Source organism: Crocodylus siamensis, chromosome 2, assembly GCF_052110815.1.
Source record: "Crocodylus siamensis isolate JL-2025a chromosome 2, ASM5211081v1, whole genome shotgun sequence".
NCBI classification, from domain to species: Eukaryota; Metazoa; Chordata; order Crocodylia; family Crocodylidae; genus Crocodylus; species Crocodylus siamensis.
The window spans coordinates 268,909,294-268,926,825 of NC_143396.1; the positions used below are offsets into that span (position 1 = coordinate 268,909,294).

Below are 17,532 nucleotides of genomic sequence, written 5' to 3' on the forward strand. Positions count from 1 at the left end.
GCTCACTGGTGCTGCTCAGCCCCGTGCTGGCTGATGCCTTAGTACGCAGCCTGTCTGGGGACCTTATCAATAATTACTTAGAAGTGAAATGACTCAAGTTTTAAAAAAACCCAAAAAAACTCTTCAACAGCAAGTCAAGGAGCCAGCATGTTTGCAGCATGCAGGTCCATGCACTCTGTTAGGGAGACACTTTCTATCCTATTTGTGACAAACCTACCGCAATAAATTAGCCTGCATGAGTTTACTACTATCTTCTTCCAGTATCATGATCCTTCTGATCTGTTTGTGTCAGACATAGTATTACTAACATAATTTTTGGCACATTTGGTATCTATTGAGGCTAGCAGAGAGGAAGTCTTCACTTAGCAGTGACTTAATCCTGAAGGTGTCTGAATTTTGGACCAGACAGAGATGCTGGGCTGCCTACATTTAGGCTTCTGAGCATATGCAGAACTCCCCATCTAACCTCCATATCAGAGCAGGGGCACCATCTGCCCTCTACTTAATCATCCATTAAGCATGTCAAGCTTTTACTGACAGCTTTTAATGCACTACAAAACACAGAAGATGTGGTTCACTTTCACTACACCATGTCACTCAGCTGGAAGGATGGTGACCTGGGTATTAGTTCTGGGACTAGCACCTAGGACTTCTTGGAGGAGTACCATGACCAGGTCAGAGGAAGGTTTCTTCTTGCTTTTTCACTTTCTAGCCCCATGTTCTTGCATTCTGAGCTACTCAGTGGCCCAACTTCTTGAACAGGATGGAGATAGTGTGCCCTTACTCAGACTGCTCTACAACCTGGTAGTCGGGACACTCCTGGGAACAGGAGATGTGAGTTTATATTCCCTGAGGCTGAGGAGAGCATTTCCTGGGCAAGCACTCCAAGCACTAGACAGGTGTGCAGCACTGCCTTCTGCTCCTTCATGTCTACCCTCAGAGGAGGACAATGTAGTCTAGAGCTCAAGGAGAGAGCTGCAGCTAATGTCTGCTCTAAGTCAAGTGCATATGCTCTAGAAAGGGCTAGGAATACAGCTGCACCCTTGTGCCCAGTGTTTTCATGTTAGCTAGCTCTAGGCAATACCTTGATGAATGCCAGATTCCTCTAAGGGCACATATAAACTGCAAACTAAATATGCTGGGGAATAGTCTGCTCAAACACTGTATGCTACTCTGTGTAGGCTTCCTGAATCAGAATCAGCATACCCATGTTTGTGCAGTGCTGCAGACAGGCAAATTAGTGCTCTTTCCCAGGGCCGTTGCAGGTACCTGTCTTTCCCTATTGATTATATAGTGATTAAAAGGAATAAAATTATGTATCTTGTATCAGTGCATGTGGGCTAGGTGCTTCCTGTGGCCATCCATGTAATTTATAGGTATTGTGAAGCCTAGTGCTTTTCTACGTCTTACTCTAAGTGCCTTCTCTACTGATGAGAAGACAAGAAGCCAGCATGTATGCTGGATCCTGGTCTCCTGAGTTCTAGGGCTGCCATCCTAACCACTGAACTGTCCTTTCCCTCCTGCTCACAGTAAAGTACCAGTGAATAGAACTTACTTTCAAACAGCATTAAATTAACAACAGATCCCCATAAAATGAAGTAAAGACCAGAATTGTTATACTTAGAGCAGAGGACCAGGAGTTAGTGAAGTGATACTTGGAGGAACAAGCAGTCACGTTCTAAGACAGTTGGTGTCCAGCCAAGCTGATAATGCATCGACAGATACATTCTTGAAGGGGAGAGCAGTACTGTTGTTTGATAAGAGCAAAGTCCTATCAGCTGTGAAAGAAAGGAAACAGAGGATATTGATATCTCAAAAATACAAAACATTGTCTTGTAAATGAGATCACAGCACAAAAGGAAACCACAGGGACTGCAGGAGGTTACAGCAAACCAGAGGGAGAGAACTTCTAGAATGAGGACATAATCTGAAAGCTGCTTGCAGATAGTTTTCCAGTAGAAATTAAATAGCTTCTGAGCACCAGGGAAGATTAAAAGCCTGATTCTGCAATAACTTGAGTGATCACTACTGCCACTGATTTCAATGGGAAATGATTATGCTCCGCACCTCTCAGTATCAGCCCTTAAATGTGTGGAAGTAACTTTGATTCTGTTTTTTGTTTTTCTGCTTTGCTAGACTGGGACAACTACTAATAAGATAATGGTTCGGACTCCATCCTGGCAGCACTGGAATGGTCTGGTTCTGTTGACTGCTGAGGTAGCTAAGAATGACAAACACCTTAAAAAACTAAGTTCAGTGATTATGAGTAGGCTCTCCAGCTACACACAATGGCTGTACTATGCAGGACACCCTCTGGTCTGTCACGCTGCATGGCCTGTGATAGACCTCACAGCCCCAGCGTGTGAACATACTGCACCATGCAGGCCCTGCACACGGACACAACAGATGACTCCTTTCCCCTCTTGTGCCCACCACACAGTGAGCACTGGTGCAGATGCTGTATGGAGCCCCTAGATCTCCCACAAGCCCTCTGGACATAGGCTCCCTCAGCCTCATGGGCTCCAACCACTCTGCCCTGCCCTGTCCCCAAGGGGCAGCAGAAGTGTGGAGCATGGAGAGGAAGTCTGGGGACTCAGGTAGTAGAAGCAAGAGAGCAAACTGGGGAGTGGCATCTGCACCAGGAGACTGGGGGCTGCAGGTGAACCTCTTAGGGGGCTGCCTGTGACTCACGGGCTGCTGGACAGCCCTGATTTAGACTCCCGTGGATTCACCAGCAGAGTTGTGAGAAAGCGGTGCTGAGCTAGTGACAGGGCTGCCGAGCACTGCACCTGGAACTTACGTTCCAATCCAGCGGGTGAAGACGAGAGAACAGGTTAATACAGACACTGAGCTATTGGCTGTAAGAGGTGCAATTGCATCAAAATATCCCCTGCTCTTATTTTCATTTAAGTGCAGCTCGTAAGCTCTCTCCAGGTCACAATTTCCCCTGGATAAAATCAGGAGTCAGTGAAGAACTTAATCATAGTGCTTTGCACTGGGCATTTAAAACCCTCTGCCTCAGCTGCATCCTATCCCTGCATACACTTCCCCTGCTCGCCAGCATTTGAGCATGTTGTGAACAACGCCTGTTTCCCCAGGCTGCTCTATGCTTCTCCTCACAAATGAGGCCCAATCAAGGTGATGATTTCCCTAATGGTGTGGATACACAGCATCTATACGGTGGTGTGATCTGCCTTTATGCCACTGTGAACATGTAGCAGACACATCACACACCACACACACCTCTGTGCCAGTGTAAGCTCCTCTACTGATAAACTATTCCATGGAAAGTCAGGAGTAATTGTATGCGAGTGTAGGAGTCTTGTGTCCACAGTTCTGGTTAGTTTTATCCTGAGGTAGCAATTTTTTCAACAAAAACATTTCTCCCACTACTTGGTAGCAAAGTATGGTAACAGTGTCTGCTTCGAGCAGCTATTTAGGATGACCCCTGCAAGAGGGACCTGTTTTGGATTATTCAGGGCTGAAGCCCCAAGCAGCCAGTCTGTCCTGAGACAGAAGTCAATTGATAACTGTCATGATCCCGACTGTATGGTTGTTATAATTATCACAGGATTGCCCAACTATAGAGAAAAAAAGAGCACAGCAGGAGAGGACATCTTAAACATAAAATGCTAAGATAGAGGAAACATAACACAGAAGGAGAAAGTTAAATTTGGATATGGAAACCTGATTTTCATAGATTTCATAGACATTAGGGCTGGAAGGGACCTCGGGAGATCATCGAGTCCAGCCCCCTGCCCAAAGGGCAGGAAGTCAGCTGGGGTCATAGGATCCCAGCAAGATAAGCATCCAATTTACTCTTGAAGGTGCTCAGTGTAGGCGCTTGAACCACCTCCGCTGGCAGACTGTTCCAGACCTTGGGGGCTCGGACAGTAAAGAAATTCTTCCTTGTGTCCAGCCTGAAACGGTCTCGCAGGAGTTTGTGACCGTTTGACCTTGTCATCCCTTGGGGTGCTCTGGTGAACAAACATTCCCCCAGATCCTGGTGCTCACCCCTGATAAACTTATAGGTGGCCATCAGATCACCCCTGAGCCTGCGCTTTTCCAGGCTAAAGAGTCCCATGTCTCTCAGCCTGTCATCGTAATATCTGTTTTCCTGACCTCTGATCATGCGCGTGGCTCTCCTCTGGACTCTCTCAAGCTTCTCCACATCCTTTTTGAATTGTGGAGCCCAAAACTGGATGCAGTACTCCAGCTGTGGCCTCACCAAGGCCGAGTACAAGGGGAGAATGACGTCCCGGGATTTGCTCGAGAAGCATCTATGGATGCACGCCAGCATTTTGGTCGTTTTACTAGCCGCAGCATCGCATTGCAGGCTCATGTTCATCTTGTGGTCAATGATGACCCCCAAGTCTTTTTCTTCTGTAGTGCTAACCAACGTAGCACTGCCGAGCCTATAAGGGTGCTGCAGGTTTTTCCTCCCAAGGTGGAGAACCTTGCATTTTTCGGTGTTAAACACCTTGAGGTTCTCGTCTGCCCATTTGCTGAGCTTGTCCAGGTCAGCCTGGATCACCCGCATATCTTCTGGCGTGGATGCTTTGCCCCAAAGTTTGGTGTCATCGGCGAACTTGGCCAGTCCACTCCTAACTCCAATGTCCACATCGTTAATGAAGATGTTGAACAGTATGGGTCCCAGGACAGAGCCTTGAGGGACCCCACTGGTTACAGGGCACCATGATGAGTGACTGCCATCAGTCACAACCCTCTGGGTCTGACCACGAAGCCAATTTCCCAGCCAGCAGATAGTGGTGGAGCCAAGGCCACAACCGGCCAGTTTGGCCAAGAGGTGATCATGGGATACCAGATCAAAAGCTTTTTTGAAGTCAAGATATATGACATCAATCTCTTCTCCCTTGTCCAGGTGATAGGTCACCTGGTCATAGAAGGAAATGAGATTGGTCAAACAAGACCTACCCGCAACAAACCTGTGCTGGCTATCCCTTAGAATGTTAGCCTGGGCCAGTCCATCAAGGATGGCCTCCTTAATAAACTTTTCTAAGATCTTCCCCAGGATAGAAGTCAGGCTAATGGGCCTGTAGTTAGCCGGATCCACTCTCCTCCCTCTCTTGAAGATCGGCACCACATTGGCCTTCTTCCAGTCTTCGGGCACTACACCAGAGCGCCAGGAGTTTTCAAAGATCCATGCCAGGGGCTGGGCTATGACGCTTGCCAGCTCCTTGAGTACCCTGGGGTGCAGGTTGTCAGGGCCAGCTGACTTGAAGGTATCCAGCTTCTCAAGGTGTTCCTTCACGAGGTCAGCATTGATGGAAGGTAGGGGATTCCCCTCACCCAGATTTCCCTGTCCCATAGCAGGCATGGGCATCCCGTGTGACTGATGAAAGACTGACGCAAAGTACCTATTTAATAGGTTGGCTTTTTCCTGGGCGTCAGTTGTCAGTTGCCCCATCTGGTTTAGCAGGGGTCCAACATTGCCCTTGCTTTTCCTCCGGCTCCCCACATATCTGAAAAAGGACTTTTTGTTGTCCTTGATGCCTGAAGCTAGTTGGAGTTCAGTTGCAGCCTTGGCTTTCCTGGTTTGCTCCCTGCAGGACCGGACCAGCACGGAGTAATCCTCCTTGGAGGTGAATCCCGTCCTCCATCCTTTGTAGGCTTTCCTTTTTAGCCACAGGAGGTCCGCTAGGTCTCTGGAGAGCCGGGGGGCTGCTGTGCCTTCTTGCTGCCTTTCCTCCGTGTTGGAATAGATTTAGCTTGTGCACTGAGGATCGTTTCCTTGAGAAGCAACCACTCTTCTTGAACTCCCATCTCCCTGGGGTCATGGTCCCTGAGGGCACAGGGAGCTACACGGCTCATCCTTGCCTCACTCATTTGTGACATTTGGGACTTGACAGTCCATCCTTACTGGGTAGTCCCAAATGCAGCTATGGTTTGCTAGCATTATACCAGGTGGCCAGTGGTAGTTACTCAACCATGGCAGAAGAGGGGCAGCATAATGATGCCCATGGAGGTTAAAACCCATGCCATTTGCCCTGAGCATGAGCAGCCTACCTTGAGCCGCCCATAAGCCAACTTATACTGCATGGTGACAGTTGTGGCCAGCAACCAAGGCTGCCTAGCTGGTAAGGATTTTTTCCTATAGGTGCTGTGTAAGTACTGGGAGCTGGGGAAAACTGCTCCCCCAGCTGGTAACACTGAGAACCAGGTTTCGAAACCACACCTTGTGTCAGCCTGTTGTGGGAACTACAGGCACTTACTGGGCTCAATCCTGCTGCAACCTGTAACTAGGCTTCACCTCTTCAGGAGCTGCCTTCATCTTAAGGCAGTGCTTTAGGCTCCAGTGCAATTTTAGCAGCATACAAACTGATGCGAGTGACACCTCTGTAAATGGGCTGTGTGGCAGGTTTCCCTGAGATCACCAGGATTTGAAGGTACTCAGCATCTCATTGTAGATGATTAATACTTCACCCAGGAAGTGCCAAGCAACAGTGCTTTGTCTCAGGATTCTTCCAGCAGTAGTTCCAAGACTTCTAGACACCGTATTTATTTTAGTTTTGAAGTTAGTAAATTTCTGAAAATGAGGAGCTGATGGTACTTGCTAGACTTGGACCTACAAGTCACAATGTGCCTTTATTTTCACTTGGAATTCGTGGAGCCATTGTCCCTACTCCTATCTGTCTGTGGCATAGCAGATTTTGGTTTTACCATGTGCTTTGTGGGCATAATGTGTGTGAAGGACCAGGTTGGATGCTTTTATGGGCCCTTTGGACAAAAGTCTGTTACATGGTTTGTTTGCAGTTACAGGGGCCTGGAAATGATTTCCCACCATGTCTCTTCAAGTCCCATATTTCTGTAAATCTAAAACATCATGGCAGAGGTCCATAATACTCTGAAGGAATAAACTCAAATTGGGCAGTAATTTTGCAGAACTTTTGTCCACAGCTCAAGCAAAGTGACATGTCTGTGTTCTGAGCCTTGGTTTCTATTTCAGTATCATTTGATTTTATTATGTGTTCTTATTTTTTTATTACTATAATATTTTTGAGCAAAGCCTTGCAATGGATTTTCTGGTGTGAAAAAATATTTTCCGTATTGTTATAGGGAGAATATTTTCATTTTGGAAACATTTGAGAAGACAACTAAATGCTTAGATAGTTTAGAGGTGTGATGATATATCTGGGAATGGTAAAGTATGTATGCTTGTGGTGTAATGTGATACTAGTAATATGAAGATATAATGAGGACATAATGATGGGAAATTGTGAATATGAAAGATTAACATAAAAGGTTCTAGTAGAGATTCTACTGAGACTTTTAAGGGCCAGGGCCTGGGTATGCCAGCACATTGTGGGTTATAGCAGTTTCTCAGATGTGCTGTACATAGCAGACATCTGAGATGCTCTTCTGTTCTAGGGCAGGCACTGTTAGGCCAAAGTTCATGTGTAGTGTCTGGTGTCTTGTGCTTGCTACAGATACACACTGTGACTTAGTATCCCTATGTGGTTTGGTGGAAAAGGAAAACACCAGAGTCGAAACTGGTGGGTATCTGCCAATTCAAATTTGAATTCAGAGGCAGGCTCCCATCTCCACTTCTGCAGTTGTGCATGGAATTAGAGCTATTTTCTTCTGAACTCTAACCTTGTACACCTACTCAGGCACTGGCAAAGCTCAGCCTCTTAGGGAAAGTCATTAGGAATGTATTTGCTGGACTATACTATGAAAAGTCTCACACAAATACAAATAGCAGATGGAAGTGCTCCCAGACCTTCCTCCGTCCTGCCAGTCCAGCTTTCTCTGTCCTATAAAGGTTCTCTTAGCTTTTAGGCCTTTTTTCCCCTTTTTTCTTTCTGCCACCTGGTCATAGAATTATAGAATCATAGAGAAGTAGGACTGGAAGGGACCTCCAGAGGTCATCTAGTCTAAACCCCTGCCTGAGGCAGGATCATCCATATGCAAATTATCAAATACAAATCCATAATCTAAACTCTTCAAAACTATCATCAACCCTGATACAAGACATAACACCCTGACCTGCCACAGGTAAAGCAGGGGAACCACAACAGCCAACATCCTACTTCTCTAAAAGGTTATTAATCTATGCTAAAGAGATCCCTGGTAGAGGGCCATGCCATCCGCTACAGAGGCAGGCAAACCCCCCCACTGTCTGTACCAAAAAGCCTAGTCTACAAGATAAAGTTTTGCCAACAGATTTCAAGTTCTTTTGGCAAACTTTAGTGCATTCCCACCCGATCTCCTCTGCAGCAGCAGAACCTTCTTTTCTGCCAGCCATTGTGTCCCTTTGTTGAAGGGAGCAAGGCTTCTACCACTGTCTGGCAGCTGGCATAGGTTTATGTAGACACTCCTGCACCTTCTGCCAGTTGTACTGGTCCTTCCAGCAGCTGGTGCCTTTTTGCTCTGCAGCACAGCTTCTGCAATGAAGCCACGTAGAGCTGCCAGAAATGCATGGATTTATTCATGCTCTGGTAGCAGCTGCTATAGGAGTATGGACAAGACTTCAGGTCTCTCTAATTTGAAGTCACATTCAATTGGCGGTCCATGGTCTTTATACACCCTCTGCTGTGCCATGTTCACTGTAGAGAGCTGCATAAAAACCATGAATATTCCTACTTCATCATTGTCTTGTGTGTATTACAACTTGTGGCCCCACAAAGTTGGGGAGATTAGACTATTCCAGGAGAGAGAGAGCATTACACAGTTTACGTGACTGGTAACTGTATTATTTTAACCAGGAATCCAAAACTGAAAGAAAACTTAGGCTGGTGGAAAAGAAAACATTGCAAATAATCTGGGATAATTCTCCTAGGTTTGTTCTCCTAGTAAAGAAACTTACCTAGAGCCATAGTATAAGCATTCAAATGCTGAGGCCCTGATGAACAGAGATGTTGTGGCACTGACACTGTACAGCCCAGGGGGGACAAAAGGGGGGAGACCCAGTGCACACATCTCAGCATATTTTTCAAGCTCCCTTAGTCTGCCTGGCTTCAGACAGCAGCAGTACATTAGACAGCCCTGATTGGCTGGTCCAGGCTGCTCATGAACAGCTTGTTTCCTTGCAGCACAATGTGGAGATTGTGAAGGGGGTGTGTTCTGCTTCTGGGAATGCATGGGAAAGAAAGAGATTCTGGAGGACTATGTTCTCTTCCAAGAAAAGCATGGAATAGACAAGACATTTGCTGTCACAAGAGAAACTCCTGGTGGGTGTGCTTTAACCCTGATTGTTACCTAGCTTATTTTTCTCCTGGAATGGCCTTTTTATTCTGGAAGAAAAAGTCTGAACATCCGTACACTCATGGTTTCTCCTGGGAAATCAGCAAGTCTCTCAGAAGGAACTGAATGTCTGTACAATACCACAGTGCCTGAGGGGACACAGAGTGTAACAGCTTTTAAAGAAACAGTACCGTATATAATGGCAAATGAACAATACATCACATTCCTCCACCACACCCTAAAATTGCTAAATTTTTAGATCATAACATTAGGTGGCCTGACTGCCCAACCACATATTCTTGAATTGGTGTAAGTGACCAACCACATATTCTTGAACTGTATGAGAATATTCAACTCCTTCTTGCAACTCACTACGTAGACAATTTAGAGGTTCGGCATAGCACAGGTTTTCATAACGTCTTAGAGTATGTTAGGACAAAGTAGTGTTTCTCTGTACCACAGCAGCAGCTAGTGGTAAGGAATCATTTCTTTGGTACTTCATCACAATCACAACTTGTAATTGGAGGAAACTTAACTGGGGGAACTGGAGATCCAAATGGAGAATCCACAGACTCTTGAATATATATCATGGTTATGACTGTTCTATATGTTGTTTCCATGAAGTACCATCATAGAGTTGCAGGATAAATTAAAAAGGCCTCATGCATTTAGTGAGTTCCACAAATACCCATTTTATTTTACTCTACCAGAGTAACTACAAGCCCTGATGAAGTCTCCTACTTGGAATGAGCAATGGTAAGACATGTGCTGTTGATCAATTTGTCTAGCTTGGGATTTGAGTACATGAGGCAACTTCAGGGCATAAAAGATTGCAACAAATACAGAAAGGTCTTTTCAAGAAAAGAACAGCAGGTGATTCCTCTATCTGTAACCACCATGGATGGTGTGTTACAACAAAGAAGTAAGAAGCTGTCCAATTTGTTCTGGAGACTTACAGTAGACTGATTGGTTTATAAAGCAAGCTTGAGAGTTTGTGAAAAATGTTCAGCCAGTCCATTTGTAGCAGGAAGATAAGGAACAGATTGTATATGTTGAATTATACTGGAAACCAGGAACTTCTGAAACTCCTCCAAACAGAACTGAGGTCTACTATCTGTCACCAGCTGCATTGGTAGTCCAAAGTGACTAAGGCATGAAGATGCTAGATAGCTTGGGTATCTGTAAAAGAGGATATTTTTAAAAATGTCTGTCCATTTAGAGTGTGCATTGGCTACTACTAAAAATAACTGGCCTTCTCTTGGCCCTGCAAAATCAACATGAATATGTGCCCATAGAGTCTGAGGCCATGACCAGGGTTTCAGATAAGCAGGGCCATGATCTTGCTGAATTTGCTGACATGCAGCACAGAACTTTGTTGTTCTCTTCAGTATTTCTTTAAGGTGTAGAAGTGCCTTCCTGACTGACTTGACCTCATTCCAATTTACCTTCATCTTTTCAAGCCAAGATCTGCCAAACAAGTGTTGGATAATTTCCTTTAATCACATGCAAAGATAAATTAATGGACTGTCCATGTAATTAAGTTGTAATTAAGGTGTACCCCTTCCGGGACCACCTTTCCCCCAGTATAAGTCTTCAGAAGCACAAAGTTTTTCTCCAAAGGTATCTGTATCAAGGGCTGTTCATACCATTCTGATAGGGATGCCTTCAATTAAGAGCATCTCCCCAGTGCCATCTTTTACCTGCCATCTCTTATGTTGCATCTCCATGGCAACCTTTCTATGGCCTTTTTAAATGCAGGAGTTGGCACAGTGAATAACTTCTTTCAGATTTGGTCATTGTGCAACCCTGAAACAAACTGATCTTGTAGGGCACTGCTCAGCACTTCAAACTGACAGAGGAGCTCTGACACAAGAGAAGGCTGAGGGGGGACCTGGTGACCGTCTATAAACTCACTGGGGGGAACAGAAGGGTTTAGGGGAGACACTGTTTCCCCTAGCGCCCCCTGGCATAACAAGAAACAATGGACACCAATTATTGGAGAGTAGGTTTAGATTAGACATCTGCAAGAACTACTTCACAGTCAGGGCAGCTAGGAGCTGGAACTGACTTCCAAGGGAAGTGGTGCTGACTCCTACCCTGGGGGTCTTTAAGAAGAGGCTTGATGCCTACCTAGCTGGACTCATTTGAGTCCATTTTTTTCTCCTGCCCAGGCAGGGGGTCAGACTTGAAGATCTACAAGGTCCCTTCTGACCCGACTTCTATGATTCTATTATATGATTCTATGACACCTTTTTTAAAGTAAAGTAGTGGCAAACTGTGTTATTGACTCCCCATATCCTCTGAGTTCACTGGGGGAACTGGTAGTGTTCTACTATTATGGATGGGGTAGGGGAGAAATATTCTGTCATTGTTGCAGTAATTTTTACATAGGCAGCCTGCCCTGGCAAGGTTGGAGAGCAAAGGGCCCGTAGTACGTCATGTGACCTGGAGTCCGTCACCATCAGCAAGGTTACAAACCATCATCCTTCTGAAACTGAGTTGCAGGACATTGTTTGAAATGTTCAAGATACACTACCCAAGTCTTGGTTTTCATCAAATTCACCAATATGGCCTATTCGAGTGGCCATTTCTCTCTCTTTTTTGTTTTCTTTTTTGGCCTGTCCACACTTGAGCTCCCTCTGCTGACAAAATTCCTTCAGTGCAGGCTGCAGGATAGTTACACTAGGCTGGAAAATAACATGGCAGCTTTCCCCTCCTGCACTTTCCCCTGCTGTATTTCTACAGTGATTGCATTGCATGCACCTTAGTATAATTTTGCCACACTGATTTCTCTTGACAACTTTTCTATGGTGATTACTGCATCACCATGGGCCTAACTGGGTGCTTGTAGGAAATCTGTTTTGTGCATATATAGTAATATAAATTTACTAGTCCATTGCCCTTCAAGAATGACGGGGGGATGGGTGGAGATGGGGCACCGCCACTCAGCACCCCGCACTGTTGCCACTCTGCCTCTGGCCTCGTTCGCCCCCCTCAGCCCTCCGCACGTGGCCCTGTGCAAGGCTGCTCCACCGCCACCACCTGAAGGGAGCAGGGAGGGGGCAGGGGGAGAGGCCAGTGGTGCTGGCCTCATCCCCACTCTGTTCCTACCATCATGGGGGCCATGCCACTGCCATCGTTCCCTGTCCAGAATGCTACAGGAGCACTCTGATTGGTTGTTTCAGACAACCAGTCAGAGTGCAAATAAAGTGTTATGGACAGACAGACAGACTAAGACTTTTATAATATTAGAATTTTTTTACTGCTCTGTGTCATGTAGACTGTGGCTCCATGCACCAACACAAATGAAAATCCTGCCTTCATCACCAAAATTGTGGCTTGTCACTCCCCATCCATGGAGAGATTACACTCACCCAGGACAAAGAGAGAGAGGGGGAGCACCACACAACTTACATGGGAGTCACTTTACTGTTACTCAGGGGCCCCACCATGCTGCTGTTAGGAGCTCCACACTCTGCAAGTCTCGGCTTGCCCTCCTTGACTGGCTCAAGCTTAGAGCTTAGTTAGCTCAGGCATGACTCCTCTTTCGGTCATATGATGCCCCAGTCAGCTGACCTGACAACATAGCTGTCCCCTAAGCCCCTGTTCTGGTGGCTGCATGTGCTGTAAAGACTCTGCCCTTAAAGATCATATCTGGGAATGGGTAGGAGTGGAAAAGAGACAGAGAAGAGCTGATCTACATTATGAGCAGCTCCCCAGTTTAACTCACAATGTTTCACAGAAAGCGTCATGAGTTAAACTGACCCTCCCAATCCAAAAGACGTTCATTGATCCATTAGGAGGTTGCGTGATTGAGCTCTCCTTTGGACTTCACTGGGGGAAAGAGGCTGCATGTCTGCAGCCTTTGTTCTGTATCCTCATCCCCCTCTCCAAGCAACTGTGCTCTCTCAGGATGGGAGGGAGGAAGGCAGGGGAGTGAGTTCAGTCGGGTTTCTCCAGCCAGGTTGGAGTTGGGGAGGAAAGCGGGTGGCTGTGGATTGGAGCCCCCCTTCCCCCAATCTTTGGGGTGGGAGGCTCCAATCCACCCACCCTATCCTCCACCACTGTCTGGGAAACCGACAGACTAAACTCACTCCATTCCCTTCCCCTCCTTCCATCCTGAAGACAGCTCATGAAGCGAAGCTAGGCTGCATCAGCCCAGCCCTTCTCAGACAGACATTAATGAAGGCATTTTGCTTTGGAGAGTCTTCATCTGAATTCAGTGAGGGTTCACATTGTCACATAATTGGGCATTTTAAAGTGTTCTGCAGCCATACATTTCTGTCAGAGCACTTTCAGTGGCCAATCATGTGACAAACGGTTGTATCTGTTAGTGCCTCACGTGTTCTCCCTTCCGTTCTGACCAAAGATGCTGTATGTGCATCTCCACAACATCATGACCTGCTTCTGTGGCAGGAACGACAGAATTCAGCCTGCTGCTTGAGTATAACTTGGGTGTATATTGCAGGGTATAACCTGAACCCGTTCTTGGCAGGTCAGTTTCCTGTTAGAAACAAAACTGCCCTTTCCAGTTTTGTAGGAAACTTCTGGCTTATGCAGTACACCCAGAGCCATTAGCTATAACAGTGTAATTGGCACAAGCTGAAGAATGTCCTCAGTAAAAACTTCATAGTTTCTGAGACTGCTTCTTGGAAAGTGGCAGGTTCCTCCATGCTGGAGGGATCAATACTTTTCAGCTGACTACATCATTCGTAACTTTTTGCCGTGCAGTAAGAATGAAGATGATAAAAGCAAAGATGGGTGTTATTTTGGCTCTGCTTTTATTCTGAATTATTTATTGGAAGGTCATTGTTGTCTTCCTTTTAGTCAGGAAACAAAATGTCTTTGTCCTGTTGCTTTTCCTATAAAAAGAAACAAGGTCGGCTTAGTTTTATTTCACTTACCTCTTGTTGTATGACAGTATAGTCTAAACAGACTGTCACCATCATTTCATGGGGTTCTGTCTTGCTTAATGTCAGCAAAGATCTCATTGACCTTGGTGGGTGTTTTGTCTGGGTCATGAAGCAGGCTTTATATTAATGGTACATTTATCAATGTTATATAAAGCATAAAAAGATAGACATTTTTGCACATTACAGATATAAGTTGTATATGTAATACATAGTTATAAACACATGAGTAGAAGGTATAGAAGTCCTACATGTAGCTTACCGAGTTTTAGGGCTTGTTAACCATATAATAAAGCATTTCTTAACTATTTAGTTATCCTACTTTTAAACATGCCCAACATGTAAAGTATGATGGTATCAGGATTGCACCACTGGATCCAATATTAATACATGTTTGAAACTAATAACCTCCATTAATGCTTGTCTTTTTAATTCTAGGTTTGCCTGAGGCAGAGAATAAAGAAACTGTCCACCAAGATGGTAATCACTAGTGGAAATGAAGAAGATAAAGGCAATCAAGAAAAGGAGAGCAAAGAAGAAAGCATTCTGGCAATGCTTGGGATTATTGGGACCATTCTGAACCTCGTTGTGATCATTTTCGTGTATATTTACACAACATTGTGAACTTTGACATACAAAGAGAACAGACAAAACAACTGTGAAAGGTGACAACAAAAATGGCAGGTTATTGACATGCTGTTTAATCAGAATTGACTCTGTACTACATTAACACATCATAAAAGCACTGCCTGTGGGCGGCAAAAGCTGAAGCACAATTAATTTAACAAGAATTTTCCACACAGTAGCAAGTTTACTCTTCTGTCCTGGCCCTATTTATTTCTGGTTTTGGTTTGGGGGGAAATGACTACAATTACGTAAGTTTCAGCTTGAAGAAATCCACCTGGGATATATAGTGTCACACAATAGAAAGAGACTGTACGCTATGTACAGTTACAAATGTATACTATATACTCTCAAAGATCTAACTCAAAGATAGCTGCATAGCACAGATTTTTTGTCTATTAGGTCAAACAATTCCTTTTTTCCTCCCTGACTTTAATTTTGTTTACACTGAAGCTGACAAGCTTTTTATTTAGAAGGACCATATGGTGCAATCACGGAAAAACAATTCCATTGAGCAAGATCTGCCTGAAAATGATGACATGTTGGGAGAAATAACTTACATGATTATTTTTCTTTCTCGTTTGCTTGACATCTGTGTCTGTTCATACCAATGTTTATAAATATATATTTTTAATAAATGTGCTATATTTTTAGCATGAAACAACTATTTGGAGACACTCTTGTATTCATACATCCAGATTTTGTTTGATGAAGTGCCCTTTTTGACAATGGATGTTATGCTCTTCAGCAATTAGATAGCAATCCTATTTGCAGCCATTTCATTTTGGTCTAAAGCAAACTCTCATCATGCTCATATGCATGACTTGAAGTTGGAATGTCATCTGAAAAGCATTGCTTTTTAATATAAGAGACAGGAAAACATTATAAGGTGACCTTTGTAGAAGGGTTGCAGAGACATGGCTCTATTTATAGAAAAATGACAAATAAAAGAATAGTAGGCTATCTAACAAATCCACAAAATACTGGCTTCTCAAAACCCTATCACATTTAATAAATACCAGCATGGGGAGAAGATAAAGGTTCTTTAATGGAACAGTTCAAGGCATAACGGGAACCAGTGGCTAGGAGCTGAAGGTAGATAAATTCAAACTAGAAATAAAGGAACTTTTTTTTTAACCTGCGAAGTTAACCTTTTATATTTAATTGGCCAAAGAATGTCTGTCTAAAAACCACGACCTGGCTCAACCTAAAGTTATGGTCTTGATGCAGGACCCACATGACAAAAATCTGTGATCTGTGTTTTGTAGAAGTTCACACAAGGTCATAATTTTCCTTCTGAACATTATGGTTCTATTGGTTGTTAAGAATTAGATCCCAATTCTGCTCTCAAATACTTAGGTGCAGCTCCCATTGATTTAAGTATATTATCTGGGGGTATAACTAGATTCTTAATAAGTTGGAAAATCAATTTGAGCTGAATTATGGATCAAGGGGTATCCTCTGATATGCATGTAGAACTCACATGAAAACTAATGAGAGTTGCTGTAGTGCCTGATCCAACACTGGGTGTAATCCAGTGATTCTCATTTGGATGTTGTAGAACTGTGGGATGCCATGAGACATTTCCAAGGGTGCCAGTCTCTGTGCCAAGAGAAAATAATCACTCCTACTCCTGCCTGGGACCAGCACCCAAGCATACTTAAGACAAGTGACGCCTGCCGCTGCTCCACATGCCCCAGCAGCACACGCCCCAGCCATCCGTCTGCTCCCAGCAGTGCACTCTGCTATATGCAAAAAGGGATGGGGAGACATGAAGCTGCTTTTTTCAGTCTGGCTCATCCCTTCCCTGCTCCCATGTTCCCAGGGCTAGCAGGAAGGGCCCTTTTTCCACATTCTGCCCCCTCCCTGCCTTTGATCTGCACCTGAAGGGAGAAGAGTAGCTTCTACTGCCACAGCTTCTCCAGCAACTTGCATACAGGCAACAGGTGCATGTGGTTCCAGTTGCCTGTATGCAAGTTGCTGGAGGAGAAGCTGTGGCAGTGGGAGCTACTCTTGCCCCTTCAGGAGCAGACCGGGGGCAGGGAGGGGGCAGAATGTGGACAAAGCAGGAAATGATGTGGTCATGTCCTGCTCCTGCCATCCTCAACTAGCACCAGCTAGATTTTAGCTCGGTGTTTCACAACAGGGTACATGAATTCCAGAAAGTTATGGAGGGGTGTCATGAGGCTAAAAAGGTTGAGAACTGCTGCTGTAATCAATGGAAAGGCTTCCATTGACTGCAGTGGGCTTTTGATCTAGACCCTAACCCTTAATACCCCACTTCTGAGGTAAGTAACCTTTCCCTTGGTTTTGTGATTCAAGACAGGCAGTCAGCAGCACCTGGAGAGGTGCTGACTCTTGTGAACTCAAGCCCTCAAGGACAAATCTATTAGGAAAAAGAACAAGTTCAGGGGATAAATGTAAATGAAATCCAATACAAAAGCCTAAATTGGAAGAGCAGAAAGAACTGCAGGATGGACAAAAGTGACAGGCTAATGGAGCCTTGAGGAGAGCTGGAGCAAGAGCATGAGCAGAGGTCTGACTAAAAGTAGGACACTACCGCAAGGAGGATCCAAGCAATCAAGGGTGTGCAGGGAGTCAATCTTTAGTGTTTGAAAAGTGCTTTGTGAATGGCAGCTCTATGGAACTGAGGAACCAGTACTGAATGATGTGTTTATCATTAGCGTTTATAACTCCTTGGTCAGGCTGGTGCTGCATCTTGTTTTAGTCATTTCAAAGTGGTGGCAGGACATTGGGAGCCTAAATAGGGCCATTTTTATTTACTCTGAATGAA

General features: G+C 44.9%; 1 protein-coding gene across 1 annotated transcript in view; it reads left to right on the forward strand.

Annotated features, from left to right (window-relative positions):
- The window catches only part of TUNAR (transmembrane neural differentiation associated intracellular calcium regulator), a 59,795-nt gene extending 43,267 nt beyond the window's left edge, over positions 1–16,528 (forward strand). The window contains exon 3 of the mRNA XM_090035003.1: positions 14,553–16,528. Coding sequence (XP_089891129.1) covers positions 14,553–14,738 — 186 coding nt within the window. The 3' untranslated portion in view covers positions 14,739–16,528. The remainder of the gene's footprint in view (positions 1–14,552) is intronic.
- The last annotated feature ends 1,004 nt before the right edge of the window (positions 16,529–17,532 follow it).